Source organism: Mus musculus, chromosome 5 (genome assembly GCF_000001635.26).
Source record: "Mus musculus strain C57BL/6J chromosome 5, GRCm38.p6 C57BL/6J".
Lineage (NCBI taxonomy): Eukaryota > Metazoa > Chordata > Mammalia > Rodentia > Muridae > Mus > Mus musculus.
In genome coordinates, this window is record NC_000071.6 from 32,716,469 (window position 1) to 32,737,469 (window position 21,001).

Below are 21,001 nucleotides of genomic sequence, written 5' to 3' on the forward strand. Positions count from 1 at the left end.
GATTAGGGTTAGGGTTAGGGACAGTGTTAGGGTTGTTAAGGTTAGGGTCATGGTTAATGGGGTTATGGTGAGGATGAATGTCAGGCTGAGGGTTCAGGGTTAGGGTTATGTGTTAGTGGTTAGTGTTTTGTTTAGGGTGTTAGGTTTCATAGATTAGGGTTAGTCTGTTAGGTTTAGGAATATAGCGTCAAGGTTAGGGGTTTTGGGATAGGTTTAGTGGTTAGGGTTAGGGCTAGAGGGTCAGGGTTAGGTGTGAGGTGTTAGGGTTAGGTTTAGGGGGTCAGGAGTTTGGGGTTAGTTTATGGGTTAATGGTTAGGGGTTATGGTTAGGGGGTTGGTGTCAGGTGGTTAGGGTTAGGGTGTTAGGGTTAAGAAGTTAGGGGGCTAGGGTTTGGGTAAGTGTTAGAGGGTTAGCGTTTTAGGCTTAAGAGTTTGGGGTTAGGATTAGGGTTTGGGAGTTAGGGTTAGAGTATTAGGGTCAGGGTGTTAGGGTTAAGGAGTTAGGGGGTAGGGTTTGGGTTAGTGTTTGGTGGTTAGTGTTAGAGGATTAGTGTTTTAGGCTTAAGAGTTTAGGGGGTTAGGATTAGGGTTTGGGGGTTAGGGTTTGGTTAGGGTTAGGGTTAGGGTTTTATGGTTAGGGTTTAGTGTTGCATTCTGGTTTGGGTTCAGTTTCTGGAGTTTGAGGGTTTGGGTTCTTAAGGCGTTAGGCTGTAATGATTAATGGTTATGTTAAGGGGGTTAAATTCGGGGATCTAGCGTTAGGGGTTAGGGTGCTAGGGCGTTAGGGTTAAGGGGTTAGGGTGTTAGGGTTAGGGCTTGGTTGTTATGGTTAAGTGGTTAGTGGGTTAGTGTTAGGGTTTATGGGTTAGTGTTATAGTGTTAGGGTTATGGGTTACGTTAGGGTTACTTGTTAGGGTTAGCAGTTAAGGTTAGGGTTGGAGTTAGGGTTAGGATTAGAGTTCTGTTTAGGGTTAGGTTTTAGTGGTTAGGGTTAGGAATTAGGTTTAGGGTTAGGGACTAGGGTTCAGGTTAGTGTTAGATTTAGGGTTTCAGGGTTAGTGTTAGGGGGTTAGTATTGAGGAGTTAGGGGTAGGGGCAGGGTGTTAGGGGTTAGGGTTTGGGTTATCTCTTCACAGCCGTGGGATAGAGTGGGAGTTTGGAGCTAGGTGCAGACTCTGCCTAAGCTGTCTGTCTCTCAGGCCGCCCTTCATAGCTCCCCTCTGGCACTCCGCTGCTAGTCACTCCTAAGTGTTCTGAGTGTGTCTGCCCCTTGCTGTCCCTGTAGCTCTGTAGCTCATGGCCTTGTCAGCATAGGGGCTCCCTCTGCCCTTGCCACTGCCTGTGTGATCAATCAGAACATTAGCATACAGTTGTGTGCTGAGTTTTCAGTTAGCCTGTAGCTGCTGTTTCATTTGTTTGTTTGATTGATTGTTTCTGAAACAGGGTTTTTCTGAGTAGCCCTGGCTGTCCTCCAACTCGACCTGTAGATCAGTCCACCTGCTTCTGCCTCTCCACTGCTGGGATTAAAGGCATGCACCAACACTGCCCAGCTTCTGCAGTGATGTTTAAAGTTCCCACTTTTGGTGATTTGAATATAGTGGAGACCATTCCCCAAGGGCTTGCCCTGGCCACTCCTCTGTAAAAGCCTTTTGCTAAAAATACCTTAAATATCACCTGTCCACGTAGCTATCTCAGGAGCACACTTCTTCCTGTTTTAGGGAAACAAAAGGTTATTCATTGTGAGTTTCTTTTTAAAGTTAATGTAGCCTGGCATGGTGGTGTACACTTTTAGTCCCAGCGCTTGAGAGGCAGAGGCAGGCAGATCTCTGAGTTCGAGGCCAGCTGGTCTACAGAATGATTTCTGGACAGCCAGGGCTACACAGAGAAACCCTATCTTAAAAAACAAAAACAGACAAAAAGTATAATGGCCACCGGTGGTGTCTGCTTGTAATCCCAGTGCTTCAGAGCCTGAGGGAGGAGCATTGAGTTTCATGCTGGTCTGAGCTACATACAGTGAGTTCGGGGTCAGCCTGGTCTACAGTGTGAGTTCTAGGACAGCGAGGACTACAGAGAGAGACTCTGTCTCAAAAAAAACAAACAAGCAAGCAAAAGTAACATGTAGAATGGTAAAATATCGACTTGTTACTGAGTTGGGAAGATAAGTTCATTAGACTTTTAAAGGTTAGTTCATTAGACTTTTAAAGATTTATTTTACTTATGTGTATGTGTACGCATGTCTGTGCACATAAGTGCAGTGCCTACAGAGGTCAGAAGAGGGTGTTGGATCCTCTAGAACTGGAGTTAAAGACAGTTGTGAGCCACCATGAGAGTCCTGAGTACTGAATCTGAGTCCTGCAGGAACAAGAACGCAGTTAACCACTGAGCCATCCCTCTACCGCCCCTCAGCACCCAGAGTCATTTTTGTTGGCTTTAAAAAAAAACTATTTTATTGAATTCTTATGTCTCTACCTCTCTTGCAACCCTTGCTCCACCGTAAACCTTTACAACCCCCAACACTAGGTAAGAGAGAAAGAAGGCCAGAGGGCAAGGGGGGCCGAAAAACTCTGTAGGCTACTTCCTGCCGATCAGGGGTCAGGGGGTTGGTTTTCTTGGAGCCAGTCCAATCTTTGTTATCAAAATATCCTGCAAACCAGCAAGAGCAAACACAGCCGCAGGGACCAGCAGCAGGAGGCGGAGTAGCAGCCACCACAGGCCATCTCCAGAGTCCCAGGTCTGCAGCTGGCTACTGTGAAAGGCGAACCATAGTCACCTGCTGTGAAGTAGCCTCTTACCTCACACCTGGGGTTAAAACAGACACATACTTATATAACATATCTGGGTTTTTAAAGAAACGAAAATTCTCAGTGCACATTTTTTTTAAAAATATTTTTAGGGGGATAGAGAGATGACTCAGCAGTTAAGAGCACTGACTGTTCTTCTCGAGGACTTGAGTTCAATTCCCAGCAACCACATGGTGGCTCACAACCATCTGTAATAGGATCCGATGCCCTCTTCTGTGTCTGAAGACAGCTACAGTGTACTCATATACATTAAATACATACATACATACATAAATCTTTTTTAAAATTTATATTTAGTTATGTGCATGTCTATTCTGCATATCTATGCACATGAGTGCAGTGTCTGAGTAAGCCCAAAGAGGACCTGAAATTACAGGTGTGAGTGACCTGACCTGGGTGTTGGCAACTGTCCACAGAGGCCAAAAGAAGGCATAGGGCCTGTTGGGATTGGAGTTTCAGATGGCTAGGAACCACCATGTTGGGGCTGGGAATCAAACCAGGGCACTCTTAAGTACAGGGTCTCATTGTACAGCCATGATTGGACTGGCTTCAACTATGTAGACTAGGCTGGCCGGATGTATGTAGACTAGTTTGGCCTTTAGACTTAGCAGAGATTGACCTGCCTCTGCCCCTAGAGTGCTAGAATTAAACATGTGTGTCGCCAAACCCAGCTTCAGTTAAATACACACACACACACACGTATTCTTATTCATTTGTGTCTAGAAAAATAACACTGCATAAGATTAAAGATGCAAATAGTTTCATGTTTCACATTACTTTTGTTGGTTGGTTTGTTGGTTTTGTTTTGTTGTAAAGATTTATTTATTTAATGTATATGAACATACTGGCACTTCAGACACACCAGAAGAGGGAGTCAGATCTCACTACATATAGCTGTGAGCCACCATGTGGTTGCTGGGAATTGAACTCAGAACCTCTGAAAGAGCAGCCAGTGCTCGCCACCTCTGAGCTGTCTCTCCAGCCCCTCATGGTACGTATTTAACCTAGCAAACTGGAGAAGATCAAACATAACACTTCATTCTGTTCCTGCCTGTATGAGAAGCAGTCTCTCAGAAGAGTGTGCCTCTGAGCGCTCACTGAGGCCTTTTGTTACTTTGTTTCAGTTATTGCAGGTCAGAGCAGATGGTCATTTCCAGCAGCGAACACTGTCTGCTGCCTTCTACACGTGGTACAGAGGTTGGCGATGGCACCAGCAGAGACGGATCCTGCACACAAGAGCAGTGCGTTTTCACAGGTATGCTGTGCAGTTCCCGTGTGTCTGGGACAGGCAGCTCTGAAGTAGCTCTGGTGACTCTGGTGTGCCTTGGCTTTGTGTTACTGGTTTCCCAACCCCCGGTCCCTGGTCCTCTGGGTTTTCAGAATGCGGGTCTTTGGATCTCATGAAGCAGGAAAAATTAGCCAGTACTTTCCCCTGGGACAACTTTCAGCCATACTTTTTGCAAGTGTTCTCAGAACAGCTTGTGTTTTATGCGTCTGCTCTTCTTTCATGAGCACAATTTCCTGTTAGTGTTGTAATGAGAGCTTTGATGGACCTTCACGTTGCGCGATTTCCCTAAAATGCTGTGCCCCCGTTCTATAAAGCACGGTCTTTTGAAGTCTCAGAATAGCAGTTCTCAACCTGTGGGTCGTGACCTTTCACAGGGGTCATCTTAAACCATTTGAAAACACAAATATTTACATTATGATTCATAGCAGTAGCAAGATTACAATTATGAAATAGCAGTAGAAATAATTTTATAGTTGGGGGGCTGTCACCACAACATGGGGAACTGTATTAAAGGGTTGCAGCATGAGGAAGGTTGAGAGCCACTGTCTTAGAACAACGGTTACCCAGAGTGACAAAGGTCAAGGAGCCACAGGGTGGTAGAGTCGGACATCTTTAATCCTAGCACTTAGAAGGCAGAGGCAGTGTGGTCTCTGTGGGTTTGAGGCCAGTGTAGTCTACAAAGTAAGTTCCAGGACAGCCAAGGGCTACACAGAAAAACTAAAAACTAAAAATAAGAAATGTCTTTCATTGGAAATGCTTGGCTTCTAGTCAGTTTTTCTCATTTCTGTGTATTTAGAGGGACATTAGAGAAGCAAGTATTTGCTCTCTGGAGGCAGCAGATGTCTCAGCATCGAGAAAACTGCTTGGCAGAGAGAATGGTGTGTGGTCTTCTTTGAGTGAGTTCCTGGGGGAGGATCCATTTTATGCACTTGCCCTGGGGTGCTCCTCAGAAAGTTATACAACCCTGGTCCACCCTGCCAGGTGCAGGAGCCTGGGAAAATCCAGACATTGATGTCAGCTCAGTTCACGGACAGCTGCTGGGGGAGGATCTCTTTTGCTGGTCACAGATTCTCCTCTAGCCTCTGAACTGGTCTCCTTCTGGATTGTTCTGTTTCCTCCCACCCCGCCTCAGGCTATACTGCAGGCAGAGTAGCAGCTTTTTCGTAGGTTCTGGTTGGTGAGGCACCAGCAGGCAGCAGTGTGTCACCTGGAGTGACAGCAGCAAGCCATGGCCATTGCCCACCACCACAGCGGACTGCTCAGGAGGGCTTTCTGCATCTGGAGGGAAAGCACCCGAGGATTTAGGATAGAGTGAGTGGCATTTCTACTCCAGAGCTGCTTCCCCCGCAGCCAGCTTTGGCAGAAGCTCCAAGTGCCCACCCATAGTGGGGTGTCAGGTTGGGTGGGTTGTATGTCCTGGAAATTCAGCTTGAATCAAGGGACAGGACCTTGGAATCTGTCATTGGACTCAGATGCTCTGAAATTCACCTCCACCTTGCTTCCTGCCTGGGACCCACGTAGCTAGTGGCAGGGTATAAACTGATGAGCCCATTATCAGGTGGCTGGACACTTACTAGTGGGCAAGCTATGACAGTGTTCACCAGACCACAGGGCTAAATGAAGAGCGCATGCAGCCCACGTGTCTGGTGCAGAGATGTTGAAGCCCCACGAGGTTTCCTGAAACTTTCCTGAATCTCTGTGTTCCTACTTGGGAGAGGCCCAGATCATCAGACAGCTCTTCAGAGAATCCTTCACTCCCAGAGCTCAGTAGTTCTAAAGCCCCTTGTGGTCTGGCCCCTGCTGAGCTTCTCCTCTTTCTCCACAGGAGGATGGGCAGGGCACATGCTGCGCACTTCCACGCTGCATGGCTCCTGCATCGGGCCTGGAGCATGTGGAGGGAGGTAAGGCTTTGGCACGGGCACAGCCTGAGTGTGGCGTTTGGACAGGTGGGGCTGTTTGTCCTCATGACTCAGACAGACAGATGGGTTCCTCCATATGCCTCTGGTCAAGGGCAACTGTGAGGCAGTGATAACTTACGTATGTGTGGGGCTGTTATTAGCTGAACTTACTGAGTGTAAAGTTCCTGTCTGGCCGTTCACAGAAACTCTACTAAGGGTGTAACATGGAAGCCAGTACCTGTCCAGCACTTTCTGTCCGGCACTTGCTCATTTGACACCCACCAACCTCTAGGAGGTTTATATTTATAGATAAGATTGAGGCTCAATTGGTGTATTCTCCTTCTGAGAGCTCACAGAATGAAAACTCTGAGACATTGCTGCCGTGAGCCCCTCCTGGCCCTCGGCCCACAGTCCCCACTCTTCCCTGTGTACAGTGCCTGGCCCTGAGGCTGGAAGAGCAGCAGAAACTGAAGCGTGCGGCCCTGCACAGCCAGTGCACCCTGCTTCGCAGGGCTCTGCAGAAGTGGCTGGTAGAAGCCAGCTCTTTCTTCCAGGTTTCCTCACTGTGGGGTAGGGGAGGTTTCTGGAAGCGTTTATGTTCCTCCCCAGAGTGATCTGGCAAGGCTCAAAACATCAGGTGTCCCGGAAAGTGCTGCCTGGGGTGCCAGCCATCATGAAAATCTCATTTCTGTATAAGAGTTCAGGAGTTGGGCCTTGTGGAACATTACAGTGGAGATAGGTGCTGGCCTTGGAATGGAGACCTTCGGCCTCTTCCTACTCTGATAGCTCTGGCCTGGTAGCCACTGTGGTAAATGCACCTGAGGCCTACTTGTAGAGGAAGGAGTATGGTCCCAGGGGTGGCCTCCAGTCTTCCTCATCTCCCACAGGTTTACCAGGACAGGGTGAGGAGTGTTCTACAGGAGGTGGCAGCCAGGGAGAGACAGTACAACAGGCAGCTGCTGAGGTGAGTCTTGAGTCCTTTGGATCTCTCAGGCCGAGGAAAGACCTTCCAGAAGCAGGTGTGGGTGGGTGGGGCAGTCCTGCCTAAGGTGTGCAGAGAATGGCCTCAGTGCCTCCTACTGCTTAAGTGTTTGATTCTGGTTTCCCCATGGCAAGCTATGCATCTTCATGCTCACCTCAGCATGCTCTGATCTGCCCGTGCAGGTAATAGACCCTCACCAGAGGCCCACACAGGAGCGTGTTTGTCGTGTTCTGAGCCTTCTTCCCACCATGCTTCACATCTAACCTTCTCTCCTCCTGACACACTATTTCATCCCCACTCCTGTGTGCAGCCTGAGGCCTCTCTGTCTGCCCCTCTAGGGTCATCTGTAACTCTCACCCCACACCCACACTCCTTATAATTCAAGTTTCTGAACTCCTGCTCCCTCTCCCTTTGTACTTGTTTAGCACACGCTGTTCTGCCTGTGTGTAGGCCATGGGTCTTGTGAACTTTAAACAATCACTCCCCTGAAGTCCTCACGAAGAACCCTCAGATAGACCAGAATGAGAGAGCAAGTAGGTGCTGGGGTTCATGTGCCTCTTATCTCACTGTGAATCACCTGAATTGTTATCGTCTGCTTACAGCTGTGCTCTCTTTATCATACACCTCCTGAGGACTCAGTGATGGCCTGGTGCACTGCTGGCCACCTAGTCCCACCTGGTACCTGGCACAGAGCAGACACTCAGCGTCTGTTGTTGGGTGTCGGCAAGAACATGAGCTTGACGGTCATGAGACAGATGCTCTGAGGCACAGTCTTTACTCAGGCATGGGAAAGAGTGTTTCACGGAAGCCACCCAGGCCCAAACTGCTGTCACTCCCCTCACCTGACCCAAGTCATTACAGGTGGGCGTTATAGTGCTGGAGAGAAAACACCATGGCCCGTTTGGATGGAGCCAAAAAAAACCTCTCAAGCAAGAGCCCACTACAGCAGTACTTTGTGCTCCAAGGTGAGGTACAGACTAGTTACCAGGGAGCCTGGGGCTCACATTACAGTCCTTATTAATTGACACTTAATAAGGACCTCCCAGGGCAGGTAACCATCTTTCACACATGCATGTCTGTAGGTATTTTTGTTTGTACCGAGTTAGGAATCACTGTTCATTAAAAGAAAAGATGTCATATAGGAAGCAAACTAGTTCTTACCAGAACCAGTATTTTCCACACGTGTGCCAACACTACGCTCAGATAAAGCCTGGGAGCTGCTAAGATTCAGTATCCTTGTTGGAAGACTGTGCCAGATCTTACCCACTGGCACCCAGACTGCATGCTCAGGAGGCCTGTCTGGAAGCATGGCACCTCCCAAGAGGTTCTTGGTCATCTAGTTTGAAATGACCCAGACTACTTCGTTTCCTTGGCTGGGGTAGATGTTGGAAATTTCCTGCAAGGTCCATGCTCTAGGGATGGGCAACGCATTGGGATATAATACAAGGAAGTGGTTCAAACAGAAACAGTCCCAGAGACTGTCCCTGGGTCATGGTTGTTCTGGAATAAAGCAGACTGTTGGGAACTCTGAGTGGCATAGATCTACCTGCTGGTGACCACGCAGTTCCCTGGGGAGGCAGCACCTGCATTTAGTGAAGACTGGCATCTTCTCAGAAATATTCAAGACATGTTGGGCCGTCCCTGCCTTGGGAGGAGATGACCAGATCTGGTTAGGTTTAATGCTCTGAAGAGAGACCACTCAGGTGGGAATGGAGTTTATGACTGGTGAAGCTGGTACCGTGCTTCATCTGGTTCCCTGCGTTCTTTAGATGTGTTTAGTGGTACCGGTGAGATGTTCAAGCATGAGGACAGGAGTTCAAATCCCCAACACCCACATAAAGTTGAATATGACTGTGTGTAGCTGGTCTTTGGTACTTTGTGAGTTCTTTTTCTACCTTTTATCCTTCCTGATTTCACTCCATATCACTGTGTATGTGTACACACACACAAACACACACACACACAGATCCCTGAATCTCATTTCTTTCCTTTTGTTTCTTCTTAGAGCACAACTACTGACAAACTGCAACCAACCCCCCTAAATGACTAGCAACCACCAACTGCCTATTGGGGCTCTAGCATTTATTTACCCTCTGAAAAGTTCCCAGAATTCCAAAGGTCACAGGATCTGCAGCTGACAAACCACACCCCTGCTAGAGCATGAGGCATTGTTAGTCAGCTGCTGTAGACAGTCTGAGGCAGCCTGAGACTGAAGCACATTCCCATCACTGCATCTTCGTGTGTCTGTAACTCTGTCCTGGAGTTAGAGTCGAGCTGGGAGGATCCTGGGACTCACTGTCCAGCCAGTCAGCCAAAACAGGGAGCTTCAGCCTCTGACACTTGTCTTAGGGAATGAACGGAGAGTGACTGAGGAAGACATTGGATTTTTGGTTCCTCTACACCCATAGACATGTGCATACACATACATGCACACACCCCACACAAAGGGTTTTGTGTTCTCTTTTGAGATACGGTCTTACTATGTAGCCCAGGTTAGACTGGAACTCACTATGGAGATCAGACTGGCCTCTCAAACTTATAGAAACCTACTTGTCTTTGTTACCCAAGTTCTGGGGTTAAAAGTGTGTCCCACCATACACTACCCACAAAGGGTTTTGTTACTAGGCTTCCTGTGTAAGAAAAAAAATATTCCAGAGCTAGCACTCAGGAGGCAGAGGCAGGTGGATCTCTCTGAGTTTGAAGTCAGCCTGGTCTACAGAGTGAGTTCCAGGACAGAGAGTCAGGGGTGCACAGAGAAACTCTGTCTTGAAAAATAAAAGAGGGGAAAAAAGAAGAATTAACACAATGCTTAACAAATGATGGAGTATAACCCATGTAACAACTTCATTTCTATGGCACAATATCAAGTTTAAATCCTCCCGATAGGAAAGTCTCAGTGTCTGAGTAGTAAGATTTCCCTTTAAGGGGCCTGAAGCCCCAACCCAGGACTGAGCAGATGGCTGGCTACTTCCTGGATATGTTTGAGAGCCAGCTCTTAACCCTTCAAGTCTTACCTCAAAAGGACGCAGCATTGGTCACAGTGTGTCCTTGATATCAAAGTATGAAATGAGCACTGTATTTTCTCTGCCTGTCCATAGGTCCTCGTCCAGTGGCGAGAGACTATGTCAGTGCAGATATATTACCGACAAAAGGAGGCAGCTGCCCTCAGGGAAGCCCGGAAAGCAATGGACAGGGGTAAGAGAGGCCTGTGGGGACAAACAGTGACGGGAGTGTGAGCACAGGACTCCCTAAGGTTCCATGTGCTCTGCGGGCTCTGTCCATGTGTGCTCATTCCCCGGTGCTTCCAAGACCAGGAGGCTTCAAACAAGAATTTTTCTCAGGGCCAGAGGCCAGAGGCTCTGGAGGAGAGTCCTCCCTGGACTCCTCTGGCTCCTGGTTGTTGCCTTCTTTGGTCTTCCTTGTGATGTATATATGTATGTATGTATGTATGTATGTATGTATGTATGTATGTATACACACACATATAATTGGTATTATATGCTGTAATTTACATAATATATACATTTATTAAGTGAGCTTTAGAATATTATCCACATCATACATGAGATGCTCAGGGTCCGGTACTTTCCTTGAGGCTGGACCTCAATGGCCAGTCAGTCCTACTGGGTCAGGAAGCAGGGATGACAGGAGGTTATGCAGTCTACAGAGTGGGGTGCCTCAGTAGTCCCTTCGTGGCGCTGGAAGCCCAGGAAGTTCCTGGAGAACTGTTCGTTCCTAATCTGCGAAGCTTGAAATGCTGATGCTGGTTTGCTATGAGCAAAGGACTGAGCAGTTGAAGCACCAACAGAGCTATCTCTGAAGGACTTTTTTTTTTTTAAAGATTTATTTATTTATTATATGTAAGTATACTGTCTCTTCAGGCACAGTTAAAAAAAAAAAAAAAAAAGAGGGCATCAGATCTCATTATAGCCATCATGTGGTTTCTGAAATTTGAACTCAGGACCTCTGGAAGAGCAGTCAGTGCTCTTAACTGCTGAGCCATCTCTCCAGCTCATGAACTTTTCTTAAAGGGAGTAGTGGCACAGGGCAGGTCCTTTGGAACAAGGAATTTAGTGGGTAAACACAAAATACCATCCGTGGGAAGGATGCAGTAGCATTGTGGTTTGGTGCCTGTTTTGTTTTGTTTTGTTTTTGAGATAGGGGTTTCTCTATAGCCCCGGCTGTCCTGGAACTCACTATGTAGACCAGGCTGGCTTCCAACTCACAGAAATGCTTTTGCCTCTCCCTCCTGAGTGCTGGGGTTAAAGGCCTGTACTCATTGTCTTGTCTGATATTAGACCTCAAGGTTTCTGCCACACCTTTTTAGAGCTCAGGGGAAAATATCCTTAGACACAGGCATAGACTTTTACAAAGTACAGGCTTGTAGTCCCACCATTTGGAAGGCAGGAAGGAGGCGTGCTGAAGCAAGGAGCTTGAGGGCAGCCTAGACCACATAGGGAGCAGCCTTCCTTTCTTTCTTTCTCCCATTCTTTTTTTTGTAAGACTATATCATTTCTCCCTCCCCTCTTCCCCCCACAAACCACTTCTGCTCTTTCAAATCCTGACCTGTTTTAGTTGTTACTATGTACCCTGCTCAGTCAGTATAGTGTTACTTACATGTCTTCAGGGCAGACCACTTAGCACTGAATAACCATCTGGTGAGCTCTTTCCTGGGAAAGACTTTTTCTCCCACTCTCAGCATGTCTTAGTTTCCAAGTAGTTCTTTGTATAGAGTAGAGGCCTCATGGGCCTTTCCCCATCCACTGTGACTGTCCATCAGTGTTGTCCCTGTTTGGTTCCTATTTGGGCAGGCACATTGATGGCTTCTGACATTACTAGGAGACACATTCACACAGCAAACTCCCTGATCTTCCGGTTCTTAGAATCTTTTCTTCTCTTCCAAAATGTTCCTGAGCCTCAGGTGTGGGAGTGTTTTGTAGATATATCTGTTGGGTCTAGGTTCCGTAACTCTACATTTTGTTCCCCTCTACCTTGTACCTTCCTGTTGTTCCTTAGCAATGATGCCATCCATAGTGGTAGCTAGGGAGATAGGGACACTTAAGGCTGCACCCAAGATGTGAAATGGCTGGTGGACACCATCCAAGATAAGGCTCGTGACTGCTGCCTTCTCTGGAGCCTGTGAATGGCTCCAGAGGTGGCTCCTGTATTAGGCATTTCCAGGCTCCAGGACGCGGCCTACACAGTGAGGTCCCAAGAGATCACGTTACTACTTTCCTGGTCATACCTCAGGCTCACCGGACTTCACTCTCTGAGCTTTATTTCCTGCCTCCAAGGCTGAGCTCCAGCAGGAAGCTCCCTTCTGAGACCAAGAGTCTCCTTCTGCATGCCTAGTACCTGTTGGTGTTGCTCTGTGGGTCCTGGGATACCTGCAATGACTGTGGATAGCTATGGGGACAGCACTTGGGAGATGCAGCAGCAAAAAGAAATTCTAGTTCCAGGTTCCAGATTGTAGAGATGACCAGGCCTGCCTGGCCTTCCACAGTGGCCATGGATCCTGTGTCGCTTTTTCTCACAAAAGGCTGATTGTCACATCACATAACCTCTCCACTGTCTACGCCTTCCCATGCCACAAAGTCACTTATGAATGAAAGCCCTATACAGTTCTCGGCCGGCTTACATCTGCTTCATGTCGTCTCCGGAACTGGTTTCAACACTAGGGTTCTGCAGCCAGAGGGTGGCCCAGCAGAGATTCCAGCTGGGACAGGCGGGTCAGCATCACCGCTGGCAGCTGCTGATGGAAGCAATGGCCAGGTGGAAGGCACACCATCTGGGGTGTATCAGAAAGAAGGTGAGGCACGTGGCGGCAGCTTTCCAAGCTCTGTATGAGTCATGGGTGTCTTGGGGAGGCATCTCCAGACAGAACTCAGGGCAAGAAGTTTTAGGGCTGGGATTCTGCAGGAACAAGGCTGCAGGAGCTGCTGCAGGCTCCCGTAAACCTAGGAATAGCCAGCCTCAGAATCAAGGCTACCCCAGGAGAAGGCTGCTCAGAAGAGAAATCTGCTTTCTCCTGACCCCTGACTTTAGATCTGGGGAAACTATGGGGGCAGGAGCCATTGGCAGAAAGGTGTTCACTTGGGTGGAGTCTCCCCTTGCAGCTGGCCCAGGGGCTGGGGATAGACCCTGAGTTAGGTGACTGTGGAGTCTGACTCCGTGTGCATTTGCTCTCTAGTTTCTGCAGAGACAAGCTGCCCAACTCCTGGCACAGAGACTCGGTCGGGCCTGCTTCTGGCAGAGGAAGCAGGTGAGAACCAGTGTAGCACTTCTTGCCTACTGGCAAGATTTCAGCTTAGAGCCATCTCAGCCCCACATCTAGTTCAGTCTTTAACACTGTCTTTGTCCCAGGGCTCCATCCCTGTGTGTGCCTCACCCCCACCCCCGCACTATCAGCTTCCTTCATATGCCATTTGTAGAAGGCTAGTCTCTTCGATTCAGGTTTCTCTTAAAGTGTCATCTTAAACACACTGGAATAATACCCAAAAATTAATGTGAAGTGAATTTCAAGTCTTTGTTGGGGTCTTGATAAAAAACCAGAAGGCCACAGTCTGCTCAGCACAGCCAAGTTTACAGTCTGTTCTTGCTCTAGGCTGGAGAGCCTTCCCTTTCGGCTCTGCTCCCAGTTCCCCAGCATTGCTCTGTCCATTCACTGTCCAGTCAGAGGTGTCTGTGCGTTCTTCCTTTTGTACTGTCCTTTTCCTCTTCACAGTCCCTGAATATATTAACTATCTCAAGATCAGGAGGAGGCCAGGTCCTGAACCCTTCCCAGTAGAAGGAGGGTAGATGCTTGAGCTGGTGGGCTGAGAGTGGCCATTGCCATGTTGCCTGTGTATTCCTCTGAGTAACCCAATCTTTCGGGCCCACAGCTGGCAGTCCGGAAGCAAGAACAGTGGGGCACAGCCGGGCCCTGTGGCTCTGGGCCTTCTCACTACAAGCAAAGGTAATGGTTCTAATTCCCTGGGCACTCCTGCCTTCAGGGGCTGCTCTGTAGGCTGGGTCGTGGGATCCATCATGGAAGCCTGAGTCTTATCTCTTGTCCTCTCTTCTGCAAGGTGTGGACTGCATGGCTGGGCTTCATACTTGAGAGGAGGAGGAAGGCCGCATGAATGGAACGGGCTATGCAAGCCTACCAGCAGCAGCAGCTCCTACAGGAGGGTGCCACACAGCTTCTGTGCTTCACAGCTGGTATGAATGCCTTCCGGCAGCAGCTCCAGGCCCAGCAGCAGATCCAGGTAAGCCAGGGCTGCTGGTGAGAGGCTGGCAGGGCAGAGCAGGGCAGGAGCTGATGAGAGCTGTGTTGTAGGCAGCTCACAGGCTCCACTGTGCAGTCCGCCACTGTGCTGAGCTCTGGAAAAAGAAGGTGCTTGGTCTAGGCAAGACTTCTCAACCACCAGCACCCACCACATTCAGCAAGAGAGTGACATTTAAGGATTCCTTCCTCCCTGGACATGCTGCAGAGGCTGGAGATGCTACCCTGGAGACAAAGAAGCTTCAAGCTCCTCCATCTCAGGGAGTCCTGGGTAGTTTGGCAGGTGTTGCTGGGGAGCCCTGCCTCCTAGACCTGTGAGTGGACTGTGGTTCACCTCTGCCTCTAGTCCTAGAGCCAAAGCTGGACAAACACACAAGAGGGACAAACAGCTGTGGGAAGGACAAGATGAGAGTGCCACAGCCTCATCACACCAGAGCTGCTCAGGGGCCTGTGTCAGGCCATTCTTCCCTGGGCATTGTTCTGAGGAGACTGTTGTCCCTTCCTGTGTGACATCTGCTTCTCCCTGTATTATGATACTTAGCAGTCAAGCCTTCATGCCTTGTCTTAAGCTTGTAGCTTCCCTTCTCTGTCAGAGCTCCACTTTTTTGTGGGCAGCCAATCTTCTCTCCACCTCCAGCCCTGTGTGCACCACCCTTGAGAGGCAGTTGTCATTCCCAGAGTATCCAGACTGAGTCTCAGAACTCACGGTGGGTAGAGTTGTCCCCACTCTTTACCCTTCACCTCTAACCTTGGCAGGACCCTGAATATCTCAGAGGGTGTACTGGCTAGTTTTGTGTCAACTTGACACAGCTGGAGTTACCACAGAGAAAGGAGCTTCAGTTGAGGAAATGCCTCCATGAGATCCAACTGTAAGGCATTTTCTCAATTAGTGATCAAGGGGGAAAGGCCCCTTGTGGGTGGGACCATCTCTGGGCTGGTAATCTTGGGTTCTATAAGAGAGCAGGCTGAGCAAGCCAGGGGAGGCAAGCCAGTAAAGAACATTCCTCCATGGCCTCTGCATCAGCTCCTGCTCCCTGACCTGTTTGAGTTCCAGTCCTGACTTCCTTTGGTGATGAACAGCAGCATGGAAGTGTAAGCCGAATAAACCCTTTCCTCCCCAACTTGTTTCTTGGTCATGATGTTTGTGCAGGAATAGAAACCCTGACTAAGACAAATTGGTACCAGGAGTGGGGTATTCCTGCGACAACCTGACCATGTTTTGGGGAGGTCTGTGGAAGGACTTTGGAACTTTGGGCTTGAAGATCCATTCGTTGTTAAGAGCTCTGTCAGATGTTTTGTAGGAGCTTGGAAGATAATGTTGAGAACAGTGCAGAAGATGGAGGCCTGGCTTGTGAAATTTCAGAGGGAAAATTAAAGACTCTTTTCAGGGCCATTGCTGTTTTGATTGTGAAGATTCTGTAGTTCTGGTTAGCTGGGGCTGAAGAATCAGCTGTGATTAACAAGATACCAGAACTACTAAAGCAAAAACTTTGCATTACTGGGACTATTGATGCTGGTTAGCTGGAGCTAAGAAATTAGCGGTGATTAAGAAGAGACCAGCATCATTGAGGTGACATCTTCTGGGAAGTGTTTTCTGAGAGCACAGTGGCTGTGTTCCAGATATAGCCAAAGTTGTACCTTGTGCTGTGGCTGGACTTGGTAATGTGTAAGGGTCACCCAGGTGGTACTGGTTTTGAAGGCATGAAGGAGTTGAGCAGAGCAGCTGAGGCTTGGCACTGTGAGAGGCCATGGAAGGCCATTGGTGAAAGTGCAGCCTCAGTTGCAATTGATGGCCCAGGACTGAAGGGGTCATGCAGTGCTTTGGAGATGCCAGTACCATGAGATGACCACCAAGAGCAGCAGCAGCAGTGGATTACAGGCATCTGGAGCCTAGAGGATGATGCGTGTGCTACAAAGGGCATGGCTGGAGAAGTGACCCAAGCCCTTGGAGGAGCCCAGAAGATCGTAAGTTGGATCCCAGACATTGGACGGTTGGAGATTGACTTTTGCTTTTGATTGTGACTGTGCCCTGATATTTTCCCTCTTGAAGGAAGAAACTATTTTAGTAGAGCCCACAGTTAAGAGACTTTTAATTGTAAAAAGACTTTGGATTTTAAATGATATGGATATTTTAAAGAGATTGAAATTTTAAGAATATGTAAAGACTGTGGGATGTTTAAAGTTATTTAGACCTTGGGGATGAATAAGAATGTAAGGGTTGAGGCTTACTAGTGATGTGTTTGTGTGTCAAGTTGACAAGGGGTCAATTGTACTGGCTAGTTTTGTGTCAACTTGACACAGCTGGAGTTACCACAGAGAAAGGAGCTTCAGTTGAGGAAATGCCTCCATGAGATCCAACTGTAAGGCATTTTCTCAATTAGTGATCAAGGGGGAAAGGCCCCTTGTGGGTGGGACCATCTCTGGGCTGGTAATCTTGGGTTCTATAAGAGAGCAGGCTGAGCAAGCCAGGGGAGGCAAGCCAGTAAAGAACATTCCTCCATGGCCTCTGCATCAGCTCCTGCTCCCTGACCTGTTTGAGTTCCAGTCCTGACTTCCTTTGGTGATGAACAGCAGCATGGAAGTGTAAGCCGAATAAACCCTTTCCTCCCCAACTTGTTTCTTGGTCATGATGTTTGTGCAGGAATAGAAACCCTGACTAAGACAGAGGGTCTTCTGATAGGAAAGAACACATACCGTCAGCTTGCTGTGAAGGTCAAAAGAAACAGGTGCAGCTCCAGCACCCAGGAATCAGTCAGGAAGGCTGTAAGGGTCATGTTGAGTTGTCTAGGCTCAGACCTACCCTGTGCACATGCTGGCCTTCAGTCTCCCTGTAAAATGCCAAGGACTGAACCTTCGCGAGATCTTAGGTCCCCCCACAGACCTTGTCAGTCCAAGGAACAGACTATTTCTCTCCAGCAATGCAGCCCGCTCATCACGGAAACAGCCCCGACGTCCATCCTTCCTGCTTGAGCGTTTGGGGAGCCAGGTCCCCAGAGTGGTACACCCTTGGGAACAGCAGTAAGTTGAATGGTTGTGAGTCCAAAGGCACTGAAAACTCTGTGTTCCTATATTTTATTGGATGTCTGGTCCCTTTAATTCAGGGGAAGGTTCCATGGTGTGAGCAGCTTCTGCTTCTGCTTGGGTTAGAGAAGCCCCCGGAGGAGGAAAGCACGGCCCCGCTGGGAGGCCCTTCCCTGAAAAGACCCTTCCTACCTGGGGTCCTGCCGAATGTTCCTGATCCGAAGCTGCCTCCTATGGCAGGCCTGGAGCTGCTGCCTCCCTCCTCCATCATGCCCCGTGCGGCAGGAGGCACTGCCAGGGTGAGTTCTCGACTGCGCTGTCACTCACTCTCCTTTGGTGCTCATTCTCCAACCCTTACTACTCTTATTTCTAGAATACCTTGGTCACTTGACAAGCTTGGGTGCCCTGCACACCAGGCCTAAAACACAGCAGTGGCTAGTCTTCTAACACCCCAGCCCTTGAGCAATGACTGATGTCTGGACAACCAGAAGAATCTTATAGGTGGGCTCCCAGCAGGGCCTCTGGTCTTGGGGGACAGGAAGAAATTGAGGGGCTGTTGTAGGGCACCACATCTGGCCTGGACTCAGAGCACTAAGTGCTAGGGCAGCCATGAGCCGTGGTATGATCAGACAGACATGCTAGTGCTCTGGCTGTAGCCTCTCACTGGTGTGTGTGTGACAGTCTGTTGGGGACTGTCTTTGGTGGGACTTGCTATGCTAGGTATGGTGAGGACGGAAGAGGAATCCAGGGTCACTAAGAAAGAATTCTTTTACTAAAAGATGGAATCTGGGGTAGGGTCCAGTGTCTGGTGAGGCAGTCGGTCCCCATTCAATCAGCCTTCAAGGCTATGAGTATCTATACTGCAGGGCAAAGTCACCTGGAAAAGCATAGGGGACATGGGGTCCTGGGCAAAGGTAGCCAGGGGGGTACTCTTGAAAACAGCCAGTCGGCAGTTCCTAAAAGTTAGTGCCGACTGGGGAGGGGTGGAGACAGGAAGGAGGCAGTTTCTGGTGAAGAGTGGCTGATGACGTGACATATACCCAATCTCAGCACTTAGGCAGTAGAGGCAGGAGGATGGAGAGTTCAAAATGAGTCTAGGCTTCATAGCAAGACTCTGTCTCAGTAAATTAGTATTTAAGTAAGTATTTTTTTAAAAAAATAGTGGCATGCAGAAGAGAAGCCTTGGGGGTGCAGGAGTGGTGGGATAGGAGTGCCACCCTGGAACAGTCTTCCCTGAGGCTCAACAGGCAGGGCAGTCACCCTCAGCACTGCAAGGCCCAGTGGGCAATGAATCAGGACAGGACTCACTTCCCAGGGTCCCTACTAGCTTTCTTGTTCAGCATCCACCCTTTGCTCCTCTACAGGTGTCAGTGAAGCCCAGCATCCCTGGGCCTCAGCCTTGGGGGTGCCCGTCCTTACCCAGGGACCTTGATCCCCATCTCCTCCCCAGGGATTCCATAAGCACCTGGCTGGGCCTGTTTATGGCTCCGAGGCTACAGGTAAGTAAGTCAGGGTGCTGGGGCCACCCTCTACCAAAGCCCTACCAGTCTCCTGGGTCCTAAAGGGATGGTGGGCAAGGTCAGACTTACCTTCCTGTTGCTGCAGGCCACACAGAGCTTGAGGCTGAATTGGAGGGGATCCAGCAGCAGTTACAGCACTACCAAACCACCAAGCAGGACCTTTGGTGAGGCCCGCCAGGTGCCCTGAGACCTGTCTATGGGAATAGCTGTGGCTTGGAAAGGCAGTTAGTTCCATTTCCTGCAGCAGGGCCTGGGACTCCTCTGTGTGGTCTAACTCCAGGGGGTCGGGTGAGTGTCCTCTGGCACCTTTATCTACTCCGGGAAGGGTCAAGTTGGCCTTACCTAGGGCTGGAAGTCCTGTTTTCTATTTGGAGGTTATGGAACGCCAAGCAAGGCTTGCCTGGGTTCTGTTACCTACCTGACAACTGTAACTGTAATGCTAACAAGGGACAAACAGCGTGGGCCTGGGTCCTACTTATACCCAGTGTTCTGGGGACAGTTGACATACAGCAGTTTTCAGAGACCTCAGTGAAAAAGACTGATCCCTCTAGAAAGGGACAGGAAGAGAAGTTTTCACACGGCTCACATGAGTTGCTGTTTGCTGGGAAAGACAGAAGATTGTTGGCCATTCTCTCAAAGCACTTTATTAGCCAATATACCTCTTCAAAGGGCTCGCTTGAGGCTGTGCCAAGGACCCAGCCTGATAGGTGTCCCCATCTCCAAGTCATGCCAGCAACAAGCCAACAGCCTGCGTAGGTGGCTGGAGCTAAGCCAGGAGGTGCCGAGATCTAAGGACCTTCATCTAGAAGAGCAGGTGAAAACCGAACTGGAGGAGGTAAGCCCCTGGCTGTCCTTCCTTTCAGCTTGCCTTGTCCCTCCCTCTCTCCCATGTCCCCAGGTGGAACTGCAGATCCAGCAGCTGGCTAAGGAGCTCGAGGCCCAGTGTCAGCCTGAGACGGGCTCTGTGCTAGTGGGCCCATCCCTGGGGGACAGGTGCTATCCTTCACCAGGCCTTGGACACACTGCCCCACCCTCAACAACAAAATACAAAGCTACGGTAGTTTTTGTTTTGTTTTTTTAATTTCAAAATGTCTTGCAATGAAATGAATTACTGTTCAGAAGTCTCCTACTTTTCATACAAAATACGGTACTACTGATACAGTTGAAAAAGTTAAGTGATTTCTCCTGCAGGAGAAATTCATGGCATTCCCAAGATCGACATGAACTCTGGTCTTGTCCCTACCACTGGGTTCCCCATGGCCTGCATACCTGTTTTCTAGGTACTGACCTCTATACCCTCTGCCTCCAACACAGTCCCTAGACCAATAGCAGCATGTCCCCTAGTTCTGCAGGGCAGGGCCTCCACCTGCCCTTTCACTCCAGACTCTACCAGACAAGCCAGTAATTAATTGGTTTTGCCTACCAGCAAAAGGATTCAGCCAGCTTCTTAGAGCCTACAAAGGTCTACATCATTAGTCATTGTCCTCAGAAGACACTGGCAGAGCCCAGGATAACACATTCAGCATTATATAAATGATTTTACTTTTCCAGAAAGCAGACGGGTGAAATTGGGGAGCAGAAAGCAGTTATGAAGGCCATGTGGCCTGCTCTAGGAAGACAGTGGATCCACAGTCTGTGCCCAGCAGGCACCTCACCCTGTGCACATTGAGAGAGCCCTGTGACGGGAGGGGTCACAGCTAGAGGGTGTGGTAGTACACAGCCAGGAGTTAGGGGTGGGAGGCTCTGGCTTGTACAAAAATTTAAAACACCCCTGAAAGTGACTTTGGGGTCAAATCACACCCACCCATACTCTGAAAAGGGGTCTAGGTCCTGTCCTGAGAGACCCAGAACCTCTCCTCTGCACCCATGGACAGGCAATCTTATAAGGTCAGCCCCGCAGTGCCCCTCACCCAGACAGCCTGAGGCTCCGCTGAAGACCCTCATGCTCCTGTGTGGAAAGATCCTTTGGCAGCCACAACCGAGAGGACTAGAGGGAGCCCAGTGCTTCCCCAAAGCGGATCTTCTGCCCTGCCTTCAGCCTGAAGTTGAAGTCCTTGGGTGCCTCGAAGATGAGCACGATGGTGGAGCCCAGGTTGAACTCCCCCAGGGGCTCACCCTTGCGCATGGGAATGCCCTCCTTGTTGGCATGTGTTACAAAGCTCAGGTCATTGTAGGAGCCCTTGCTGTACCTGGGGCTGTTTGTGTGCAGGTCCTAGGAGCAAGAAGG

General features: G+C 49.3%; 1 protein-coding gene, 1 long non-coding RNA gene and 1 pseudogene across 12 annotated transcripts in view; 1 reads left to right on the forward strand and 2 right to left on the reverse strand.

The window, feature by feature from the left end:
• Gm2420 (predicted gene 2420) lies at nucleotides 3,923–19,929 on the forward strand (annotated as a pseudogene).
• Gm52771 lies at nucleotides 10,458–17,153 on the reverse strand. The gene is made up of 2 exons (XR_003955740.1): nucleotides 16,928–17,153; nucleotides 10,458–14,331 (listed from the first exon to the last, which is right to left on the reverse strand). It is a non-coding gene; the product is annotated as a predicted gene, 52771 (long non-coding RNA).
• Pisd (phosphatidylserine decarboxylase) overlaps nucleotides 19,833–21,001 on the reverse strand; it is a 49,342-nt gene continuing 48,173 nt past the window's right edge. For 9 of the 11 annotated variants that reach the window (XM_006503999.3, XM_030254586.1, XM_030254583.1 and 6 more), the window contains one exon: nucleotides 19,834–20,986. In XM_006503999.3, the coding sequence (XP_006504062.1) occupies nucleotides 20,762–20,986 (225 nt within the window). In that variant the 3' untranslated portion in view covers nucleotides 19,834–20,761. Of the gene's footprint in view, nucleotides 20,987–21,001 lie in introns of all 11 variants that reach the window. The other 2 variants (NM_001347332.1, NM_177298.3) reach the window with 2 other exon arrangements.